General features: G+C 33.7%; 2 protein-coding genes across 3 annotated transcripts; both read right to left on the reverse strand.

Annotated features, from left to right (window-relative positions):
- Positions 1-660: 660 nt before the first annotated feature.
- Positions 661-9,584, reverse strand: LOC103839418 (phosphate transporter PHO1 homolog 5). 2 transcript variants are annotated; one of them, XM_033280493.1, is made up of 10 exons: positions 8,695-9,584; positions 6,822-7,288; positions 6,602-6,731; positions 6,253-6,373; positions 5,891-6,149; positions 5,706-5,810; positions 5,425-5,619; positions 5,063-5,347; positions 4,821-4,984; positions 661-914 (listed from the first exon to the last, which is right to left on the reverse strand). In XM_033280493.1, the coding sequence occupies exons 1-10, from the start codon at positions 9,317-9,319 to the stop codon at positions 878-880; spliced, it is 2,388 nt and encodes a 795-aa protein (XP_033136384.1). In that variant the 5' UTR covers positions 9,320-9,584; the 3' UTR covers positions 661-877. The 2 variants fall into 2 exon arrangements, with proteins under 2 accessions (XP_033136384.1, XP_009114171.1); XM_009115923.3 differs by lacking the exon at positions 661-914 and having other exon boundaries at positions 4,410-4,984; positions 8,695-9,319.
- An 803-nt stretch (positions 9,585-10,387) lies between these two features.
- Positions 10,388-11,101, reverse strand: LOC103839684. Its single transcript, XM_009116177.1, has one exon. It carries the CDS (start codon positions 11,099-11,101, stop codon positions 10,388-10,390), a length of 714 nt encoding a protein of 237 aa, XP_009114425.1.
- Between the last annotated feature and the right edge of the window lie 434 nt (positions 11,102-11,535).

Raw genomic sequence — 11,535 nt, forward strand, 5'->3', positions numbered from 1 at the left:
ACGAAAACAGCCGTCAAGCTCTTCTCTTCCAACTCGATACCGTTCCCCTATCCCTTCCCATTGCATCTGTTGAGAAACGTTTACAGTGAGGAAATTCAGCCAACGATACTCGCTCATGATATATATATTTAGAAGTGTTTGAGAGGCCCGGAATGATAAGAAAAGTCGTGCGCGAATGGGTGTCTGATATGCTGTTGATTGATGGGAAGGTATGTGTTTTTTTTTGTTTATCATTATTAGTCTTATATTAAGATCTTTTGGATTTTCTGAATTTGCTGAGAAAATATCCGTAATGGTAACAGTGCTGAGATGTATTTTTATAGAATCTGATGGTAAGATCTTATATCAGTTTATGCAAACATAAGGCTTGATGGTAAGATCTTATATCATTCGTGCACTTGGTGATTAGATTTAACATGAAAGCTTTTGGTCATTGTTTCGGGAAGAATTGTTTTAAGCTTTTATTTTATTTTTAATTCTTACACTTAAACCAATTTTTACGTTAGATATATGTATGCAAGTTAGATTAATCTTGAGAAAAACTTTGATCCTGAAATTTTGGGTTGTGTGGACAGATGAGCATGAATCTAGATGGCTGGAAGTTCCATGAGATGATCATTTCTCCTTGCAAAACTTGCTCTTTTTCTCACATTGTTTTTTTTTTCTCAGGGCTGTATTTGATCCAATGGAAGGATCTATGGAATGACCCGAGAGAGCAAAATCATGCAGCATTAAGGATCAGATTTAACGTGGGGAGGAAATGATCTTATGGCGCAAGAACTCAGTTCTTCTCAACAACTCACTAACACGAATCTGAGCAGCTTTTTCATGTCTGATCTTCGAGTCATTGGTGAGATTCATCATGTTGTAAACAGAGCTACTTTGATTGACCCATCATCGCTCGATTTTTTTTGTTATTAGCGACGATGAACAGAAACAACTCCTCGACGGAAGACGAGGAAGGAATTTCTATGCTTTTCTCAGATTGTCCGACTCTTTGGAGAATTGGTGAAGTCTCATCTGCAGAGTCTGATAACAGATAGCTCACGACAAAGACAACAACAAAGCCCAAGTCGTTGAAGAGAAACAGAACACTACCAAGCCTCAAGATGATTTTGAAAAAGGAAGTTTCAAGCTCACATACAATGAGAATTAATTGAAGTCACCAAAAACAGAGAACGAAAGAATTGGTTCTTCAAACATCAGCTACCAACATTCGACTTCTTTGTCAGATAATGTCGAGCCAGATGCAGGGGCGATTACACAGATGAAAGATATGATATACACAATGGCTGCGTTTTGACCAGTGAGTTCTGGATTGGAGAGAGTTAAGAAAACTCTGAGGAAGAACGTGAAGACGGATCCTTAAGGAGAACTTTTTAAAAAATTGAAGCATCACCATTATTTTTTCAGTTCATGAAATTTCTACCTTTTTCATCTTTTATCATTTTGAAAAAATCTATTAAAACACATTCAAATCCTATGAATAATTTTAATCAATATTTTTCTTTCAATTGGATCAAACTTTGTAAGTTCAATCTTCCTATAAATAAATAATATTTAAATAAAAACTCATAATATAATCCACTGTAAATAATTATGAAGATAGATAGAAAATTAATTAAAATAAATTTGTTTACAATTTTGATATTCACAATTCACCAAATCCCACTCTAACAACCTTTTAATATAGAAAATGAATCTTATATATTTTTGTTACCAAACACAGAATTTGAACAAGTAATAAAAAAAAAGTTTACAGAAGAACGAAAACAAGAGAAATCTATTTGGAATAATCAAGCTCAGGCAACGGAAAAACTACTTTAAATTTTTAGTCACCAAAAGAAACCTTTAAAAAATAGTAAAAAACAAAATGATCGAAACACAACTAATAATCGATACATAATCGGCTGAGATTTGATTAAAAACAGTTAAAAAAAGCAAAATATATTAAGTAAAAGAATAAAAATAAATGGAAATAGACAATTTAAGGTAAATTCCCACAAATACTACATTTATATTAACATTTCTTATGTTTACACTAACCACTTTTAATCTAATTTTTAATGAAACGTAACAAATATTTATACCCTTAGGATTAACTAATATAGGCTTAGGGTTTAGACTTGAGAAGTGGAGTAGAGTTTTTGGAATGTGAAATTTAAGATTCTAATAAATATATAAATAAACACTTAAAAATATAATTTAAAAAATAGTTTTAAATATAATTTTCAATTTTTAAAAAGAAATTTTGAAAAAATTAAAAAATTTTGAAAAAATAAAATTCAAAAAAAATATTTATAAAAAATTCGAATTTGAAATAGTATATTTCGAAAACATAAAAAATAATTTTTTATTTATTTTTTATTTTTATTATTTTTTACTTATTTATTTAAATAATAATTTATTATATATATAAATAACAAAAGTATAAAAGTCTTTTGCCACTTAGGGTCTGACTGGTTTAACCGCAGCGGTTGCGGTTGCGGTTGCGGGAGTTTGCGGATGCGGGTGGTTGCGGTTTCTAGCGGTTTTAAGAGATTTGTACGACTGGTTCTGCGGTTATAAATTTGTGCGTTTGCGGGATACTTATGACTGGTCAACTACCAAATGCATCAGCAGTTAAATAATAAATTAACAATATTTACATTTTATACAATTATAAAAATATCAAAAATAATAATATTATAATAAATATAAAATTTATATTTAGAAAGTTATAGTTTAATTTTTTTTAAAATATAGAAAATATTTTTATTTTAAAGTTTTATAATATTAATTAAAATTTAATTGATATATTTTAGCATTTTTATAATTTCAATTTAATTTTTTTATTGAATTTTTTTATTTTTGTATTTATATTGTTTTGGAAAAAAAATAATTTTTTTTTATCCTCCCGCAAACGCCCGCAACCGCAAACGCTAGCTGGAACCAGCTTTTGAATTTATGAGGTTCAGAGCGATTTGGAGCGATTTGGAGCAGTTTAGAGAGGTTTGAGCGATTGTTGCAAAACGCCAGCAACCGCTACCAACCGCAAAAGCTGCGTTTGCGGGTGGTAGCGGGAAAACCAGTCATACCCTTAATGAAAAATGTATTTTTGAAAATGTTCATTTAGTCGTGGTAGAGATAAAAAGTGGTCCCATAAAAATGGTAAAGATGAAAGTGTCCCATAATATAACCCAAAATACCTAATTATAGAATTTTTTTCATAAAAATATATATAAAATATTAAAATATTGCTTTTTACATTTCATCAAACCAAAATAAACAAGTTTTTTAATAAATAATGTGACACATAAGAATAGTTTTCTATTCTTTTTTTGTCACAAACTCAAGTTAAAGAAACTTAATACCAAATTCATGAGAAACCACAACCAAATTATTAATATATAACTAAAGTCTATATTTTAAAAATAGTTGAGAAAACAAACAATAAATATAAAATAACAAATTTGCAAGACCAATAACACAAATTTTAAAATGATTGCAAAACAATGAAAAACACAAAGCATAAATCAAAAATTATTGTATCCAATCAAAATAATAAAATCCATCAAACTTTCGTGTTCAATGTGCGAAGAACTACTAGCATGTTAAATCAAATACATATGTTACTAACATCTTTAGAAATGAACACAATTACATGAAAAAGAAAAGATGAGAATACATAATAAATTAAATAACGATACTTTAAGAACATACACATTACTACTATATTATGTTTAGAGAAAAATTGTCAACTAAATCAAATGAGGAAGTTGTTTTCCGTTCATCAAATATTCACAACATTAATAAATTACAATAATTAAAATGAGATAATATGAAAATAAATGGTTGTAAAAAATTAAAAGAAGTCATATTGATAATAATTGTCATACAACACAAGTAAAAATTAATACAAAACATATACCACTGCAATAAATAGCAGTTCCGCACGTAGCGCGGACAAACCACTAGTATACATCATATAATCACAAACAAACAACAGAGAATCATACTAGCTTAAGTCCCTAGCTTATATCCTCACAATGTCTCACATGAGGAATCAAGAATCCTCTCTGTCTATCGTCACGATCAACCAAAAGGGACTTTCCCTATAAAGATTTGGTCTCCTTCACAGAAGAACATCTTGTCATGATCTCAATAATCATGCATGGACAAGGTGAAGATAAAGATGAGACAAAAAGTTTTATCTGTCGGCAACCACCTGATTCTTCAGCATATGTCTATAGCAACGAGAGGATTCTTGATTCAACGTATCAAACTGATCCATTTTCAGCTAAAGAACAAACAAAAGGACATTGTTTCAACTAAGCAACCTTGGCCTAAAAAGATACTCAACTTATTTTCTCAATACCCATTAATGTTTCCTTCAGTGAAACCTTTTGAGTATTTTTCTTGATGCAATAATATTAGAGAGTGGTCATTTTTTTAGTTCTGTTTTTTGGTGTCTTTCATCTCTATATACATGAGAAACTTATGACATTAAAAAAAAAAAACTCAAAACGAGAAATACATAGTACATTGCTTAATGGATTCTCTACCTCCCATCAACTAGATAGTAAATCCTAGTCCTAGAACTAACCACAACGTCTAAAAAAACTCTTACAAGCCACTGAGACTAACATCTCCTTCTTGATCTTTGATGGGTCAGCTTTTGTATACCCAGTCTTCTTTCTTACTCGATGTGGATGAATATAGTTGAATAATCTGACACTAGACAGTTTCAAGACAAGAGACCGAACAACTAGTTGTCTTTGTCGTCATCCTCATCGTAGTTGAACGGCAATGGAACCGTCTTGAATGCTCTGTACTTCCCCACATTGTTCAAATGCTCATTCTCTAACCTGAAGAAATTCCATATCCCACGTCGGATAATCTCTAGACTAGCTACAACAGCAACCATCGTCTGTTTATGCATAAAGGAGAAGTTGAAATCCAGTACGGTCTGCACCCACGCAAATCTAAGCAAGACGTTCAAGATCTGCACAGTTTTGTTTTTTTTAAGAAATAGAAAAATCAGTTTTGATCTATCAAGATGAGGGCTTATAAGTGCTCTTACCATGGCGATGAAGTATACTTTCTTTTGAGGAATAAGGAGTTTATCCCTGAGCCAACGGTTCTTAGAAGTCCTGTTGAGAAGACCCCAGTCTAAAACCAAGTCCCAGTAAGTACAGAAAATGGCAGCAATAGCTGAGAAGATCCCAGCTAACATTCTCCACACAAATTGATTATCCTTGTCCACACTGTAAGCTGTCCTTAAGCAGACAGCCACTATAGTCAAGAAGTACTTGATCCCATTGTATCCTTGTTCTGCGTTTTTCTCTTCAAATAGACGTCTCAAGCACTGCATAGAGATCATGTTTAAGCAAATGTTATAATATGAATGAAACAACAGACAGCTAGATTTTTTTCTGAAGGTACCTGAAGGAGACGGCAGACATATGGGACGACAGCAACAATGAATAAGAAAGCATTGTAGGTGTCTGAGTCAGTGCAAGTGTTTTGTCTGAGTTTGTAATCTCCCCAACCGTAGTGACATATGTAAAACTGGACGCTTCTAAGAGCTTGCACCTGACTTGTTAACTGATCTCCCAACAAGAAATCAGGTAAAGTTACCTGCATGAGGATAAATGCGAAAAATCAAGATTTAAGACAAGAGCCTTTTATCATCATCAGTGAGATCGTTTTAGTTTCTGTTCTACCTTGTAGAGAGGAGCAGCAAGGCAATGAATGAGGCATGTGAGGAAGAACAAGCGACTCGAGCGGTAGAAGATGTTGAATGGTAAGACTAGAACTATAAACATAACCTAGATCACAAAGTAAACCATGTTAGCAATAACGTCATATATTCAAAAGCTGGTTCTTTAAAAAAATTGTATGGACTTACAATGAGGAGGATAAGAGGAAGAAGTTCGGTTAATGCTTTGTAATCATTAGTTTCGGGGTCAACCTCCATGTCAAGATTGGCAATAACACAAAGAAGGGCTAGAACTCCAATGCTGAAGCCCACAAGTAGGACTTGTCTATAGCTAAGTTCTGTTCCTTGCTTGAACCCGAATATGAATGAATAATTCACTCGATACCGCCTCCAATAGTAAATGTTTGCAGCATACATAAGTATGTGCAGCACAATGAACCCAAACAAGCTGCAATAACAACAAAGGAAGGAAGAGTGGATTCAAACAAACAGTTTTCCACCTTAAAATGTTTGGTACAATTTAGTAGATATAGAGAGTAAGTAGTGATTACCTGTAAAGAGGGAACATGGTGTTCATGTACTTTTTGTGGCCATCCTCCTGCAATATGTTCCGGGTGCGTATGATGGCGAATAGAGCCACTACTAGAGAAAACATGCATCCACCCAAGAAACCTGAAAACTGAGACCCAAAATTAGAAACTGACTAGCATAGGCTGAAGGAGACAACATAAAAAAAAATTTTGGTTCTGGAAATGTCTTAAATCTCGGTATATAGTTTTCCAAAAGAGGGAAAAGAAAAATCATTTTGAGGTAGTATAAATACGGATTTAAGAGGTAATTCCACAACAAATATACAAACCATATAAAAATGTTTTGAGGTAGTATAAAATATGATTGTACCTGTGGAGAATGTAATACGATGTCTCTCTCTTTGAGCTTGGGGTCTCAAGATGTTCATTCCTTTTGTTCTGTTAGCATTGGTGAAATGCTTTATGAACGTAGCTTCAACACGCTCCATTAGTCTAATAACCTGTGACGACAGTGGAGTAGGAGCAAGAAAAGATCAGCTAAAAGGAGAGACATAATAAGAATCAAAGGGAAGACATTCTTCTTTTTTTACCTCATCAGAGCCACCAAGGTAAGAGTTATCAATCATTTTCATGTAAGACTTTGTAGCATTCCTCGAAGTGACCTTATCATACTTCTTCAATATCTTGGAAAACGCCAACACATTCAAGAAGCTGTAGCTTTTGAGTAGCCGAAGCTTCTGGTAGAACTCGACGAAGGCGCGTCTGAGCTTCTCCTCGACTCTTCTCAGGTTATCTCTGCTGAACTTCATCTCCGGGTTCGAGGACTTTAAAACGTGTTTAATTGTGGAACGAGGTGTTTCTTTCGTATTGTTGATCTTGACACGGTCCAATACCTCGATGGAAGATGGTCTTACAGCGTTTAGTCTACTTATGTCCTCGAAAACGACTTTATCTTCTTCTTTCTCCACATCATCTTCATCTTCGTCTTCGTCGGATTTACCAGCTTTACTTGATCCTCCTTCCTGTATTGCTTCTAAAGCTTGTGCTCCAAGTTTCACTGCAACCAAAACCGGCATTTGAAATAAATCAGATTTCAATTTTGAGTGATTCGGTTTACAATGGTTCGATAAAACCGAATCAATCATTTATCAAACCGAAGAAATAACCAGAGAGAGAGAGAAAAAAAATCATTTTAAATGAGATTTTTAACATTAAAATAAAAACGCTCAAACTAATTTTATAATTTTATTTAATGAATTAAACCCTACCAGATCATAATTACCATTACTACTGGTAAATTTTTAATAATTTTAACATCAACATTATATATGTATAAATTAAAAATGTAGGGGTTTCTACATTAAGTAAACATAGTTTAGGGGTTTTACCATTAAAAATCTAAAAAATCAATATTTATAATATTATATAAAAATTAGTAATTTTAATTTTCAAAATTAGCATTTTTAACTTTTTTTGTAAATGTATGATTTTGATGTGTTTTTAACATCATTATATATGTATAAATTAAAAATGTAAAACCCCAGAAAATATAATAAAAATTATCTAAAAATTTATTATTACATTTTTATTAGACAAGATATAATTTTTATTATATTTTCTTGTTTTTTATATTTTTAATCTTTTAGTAATTTTACTACAAGTAAATCTTTAGATAATTTTTATTATATTTTCTGGATTTTTTACATTTTTAATTTATACATATATAATGTTGATGTTAAGAACACATCAAACTATATTTACAAAAACTTTTTAAAATTCTAATTTTAAAAATTTAAGTTATTAATTTTTAAATAATATTATAAAACTTTGATTTTTAAAGATAAAACCCCTAACTAATGTTTATTTAATGTATAAACTCCTAAACTAAAGATTTATTGGTAGTAATGATAATTATGATCTGATAAGGTTTAATTCATTAAATAAAGTTAGTTTGAAAAAGTTTTACAATATTTAGTTTGAAGGTTTTTATCCAAAACAAAAGGTTTTAAGTTTTAAACGTTTAAAATCCTTTTAATGTTGCCTTTGTGTCACTGTCAGATAAATCCGGAAGCAATCATCAATTTAACAGCTGTCGCTAGTCGGTTCAACAAAAAGATGTCAATTTAGAAATTTGGTAGGGGTCACGGTTCTATAAACCCGAGAATCAAACCGGTGAGAATGCACAGTCACGGACCCAACTCACTAAGTTAGGTAATTCGACATAAATTCGAAATAATCAAGGTTCAATAATATTACTCGGTACATAACAATTCTACATAGCCGAAATTTATAATCAATATAACCAGAAAAAAAAAATCAATTTCAATCCATCCCGTGTTACGGGCCGTGAAAATCGGAATCAATTATCAAGCTATCACTTTCAATATAGTGACTCGGTACAGCTACGGTTCGATAAAACCGATTATATTGCACATCGCCGACTCACTAAGTTAGGTTACTTACTGGATCTAGCACCGGCGGGAGTAGAAGCTGCGACGGCGGCGGCGGAAATATCGACATTAGAAGCTAAACGAGTCATCTCCACCGTCCGCTCCTCCCACGGCCAACCATCAGGATGCTCCACTTTCACCCTAAACGCGATCAGCGCATCCATCTGTTTGTTAAGCATCACAGCTTCTTTCATCACTTCTTCAACTTTCTCCTTATAAAACTTCTCCACTTTGTTGAACTCGTCGTCTAGCCGCCGGAAAAACACCGTCTCGTACTCTCCTCCTTCCTCCGCCGCCATCAGAAACGTCGTCTCGTATCCGTGACTCGCCGAGTGGACCAGAATCGGCGCCGATTTTATTCCTTCCTCGATGTCGTCGTCTGAATCTGAAAATGGACCGATCTGTGCACCACCGTGGCCGTGGGGATGTCTCTTTCTCCCCGACTTTGCCAGTAAGCCGCTGAATGTTCGGTAAATAGTCAGTTTCCGGTGGAGATGATGGCCGTGACCGTGGGGAGGATTGTTTTTGCGTTTGAATTTGACGATCTCTTTTAATAGAGATTTGAGATGATTGTAGTCCATGTAAGCTTCGTGCCACTCCGGCACCATCTGCGACGAAAATTCTTTCCCGAACTTCATTATTTCTTGTCTGAAATCTAAGCTTTTGGTTTTTTTTGGTTGTTTATGTGTCTGAAGAGTGGTTAAGAAGACAGGAGTACTTATAGGGATGTGTTAATCAGTGACAGGTCGCAGTATCTATGTGTCATTATATATTGATTTGAATTAAAATGGCAATGTGTATCAATTTTTGATATGGTTGAAAGTTGTTGAAAGTGGAGACCCATTTACCAATGTTTTCAGAAAAAGTTAACCAAAGCGCGTGGGAACTGCCCCCACGGACATCAAACATATTTAGAAACGAATAAGCAAAGCTGATTATTTTAAAATAAATTTCGATAGCAATCCGAATTATTCAAATAAAAAGATTGAGAAATTGGAGTTAGTAGCCTTTTTATAGCCACCTTTGTATAATTACTTTTTTAAAGTGCACATGAAGGTTTATATAGTTGCTATTAAAAACTAATTTAGATTTAATCTAATCGACCAAATTATAAAAATGAATTAGTGCATTAAATTCGTCAGAGGGCACATTAATAGAGTTCTCCATGAGGCGGACCAAAAAAAAGTGACATTAACGAGTCTTTTAATAGTAGAAGAAAAGAACGTCGCAGTTTAAGTTAATCTGAGATGACATTAACTAGATACACCATAGCCATGGGCACAGAAACCGGACCAAAAACCAAATCTAATTATCCGAAAAAGGTATTCGAGTATCCGAAAAAACAAATTTCAACTTTTTATATAAGATAAAATGTCATCAAACCCACTCAAACCCGGATGGATAGGAAGAGTAAAAACATCATAACCACCAAACCATATTATCTTTTAAGTACTCTCTTATATTATATAGATGTGATATTTTTAGATTAAAATACATTAAATACTTACAAAACTAGCACTTTACTAACTCGAAGTCTGGTTAGATTGACAAATATGTAAGTGCATAACCACTAGACCACTTACACTAACATGTTAACTAATATATTAGATTATATATTAAACGGGTACCTGAAACCGAACCAAAATCTCATTAGTATCTATTGGATATAAAAATATTAGTATCTTTTTTTTTTGGTCAAACCTTCTTCATATCAACTTAAAAACAGAGTTTACAACCGAAAAGTTATTCCCACTCGGGTTGTTTGACAAACAAAACAGAGCATTTTTAGCAAGAGAGTCTGCAACTTCATTGCGGCCCCGAGGGATAAAACAAAATGAGATAGAGTTACAAAAATCACTCAACACGCCGAGGTCATGGAGTAATCCTTGCAGAGCCACCACAGTTTTCTTTCTTGTGATGAGGTCAATTAGACACTTAGAATCTGAGAAACAGATTATGTCTGTTAGACCATGAGAGACAGCTTCCAAGAGTGCTGTTTTAAGAGCCATAGCCTCTGCCACGAGCGCTGAGGCCACATTTCGACGAGTCACAGTTCCTTTGAATAGAACCGAGCCGCCAGCTTTTGTGCTTACCCATCCCATGCCTCCTGCCAGAGATGTTCTATTCCAAGCTGCATCTGTATACAGAGCTGAGGTATTTGCTGGTATCTGCGGAGTTAAGTTCATAAGTGGACAGTCTTTAAGTGAAACAGAGTTTGGTTTCTTGGTAGGGAGCCTTGTCGCGGTTAGGAGATTGGTCGCCTCCTGCCATTTCACAGCCGCCTTTATAGCCTTGAGCATCCTCTCTGTTTCCGAGAAAGACTTATCCTCGAACAATAACTGGTTCCTACTAGTCCACAAAACCCAAAAAATCCATGGGTATAAGGGAGTTACCAGACCAGTGGGAGGTAGATTAATCATCCTAGTGCATGTTTGAAGAACTTCCGCCAAAAATTATTAGTATCTAAGTGATATAAAATGATTTATTCGATATATCTAGAACCGAATGGTTCCTATCCAAAACCGAACCAAATATCTGAATACGCCATATAAAGTTCACTATCACATGGAACACTGGGATAGTGCTAGCTATATTTTCTTTATACCTAAAGTATTCTCCTAAGTCGAAGCTTGGTCTGGAACTTAGTTCGTTACTAGATGATTTAAATCTTGTGGAAACCCCCTTGGTCTAATGGTTTGACTAAGGGTTCATTAATGCTTATACACCAGCAGGTCCTATTTCAATTCCCGGAGAAATCGATTTATTAAACAATTATACATGCTACAGAGAAAAGGCTTACAAGGAATCCTCAACATGGTGCAAGTAAAACTTGGTTAGGCGTGATCTTCATAGG

The sequence above is a fragment of the Brassica rapa genome, chromosome A09, assembly GCF_000309985.2.
Source record: "Brassica rapa cultivar Chiifu-401-42 chromosome A09, CAAS_Brap_v3.01, whole genome shotgun sequence".
Classification (NCBI taxonomy): Eukaryota; Viridiplantae; Streptophyta; class Magnoliopsida; order Brassicales; family Brassicaceae; genus Brassica; species Brassica rapa.

Excerpts from the sequence above, each read along its gene's own strand:
- LOC103839684 (XM_009116177.1), bottom strand. The coding sequence starts at position 11,101 with ATGATTAATCTACCTCCCACTGGTCTGGTAACTCCCTTATACCCATGG.
- LOC103839418 (XM_009115923.3), bottom strand. The coding sequence starts at position 9,319 with ATGAAGTTCGGGAAAGAATTTTCGTCGCAGATGGTGCCGGAGTGGCAC. Across the intron at positions 6,150-6,252 it reads ACCATGTTCCCTCTTTACAG|CTTGTTTGGGTTCATTGTGC; the intron begins GTAATCACTACT and ends TTGTTATTGCAG. Across the intron at positions 5,811-5,890 it reads TTCCTCTTATCCTCCTCATT|GTTATGTTTATAGTTCTAGT; the intron begins GTAAGTCCATAC and ends TTTGTGATCTAG.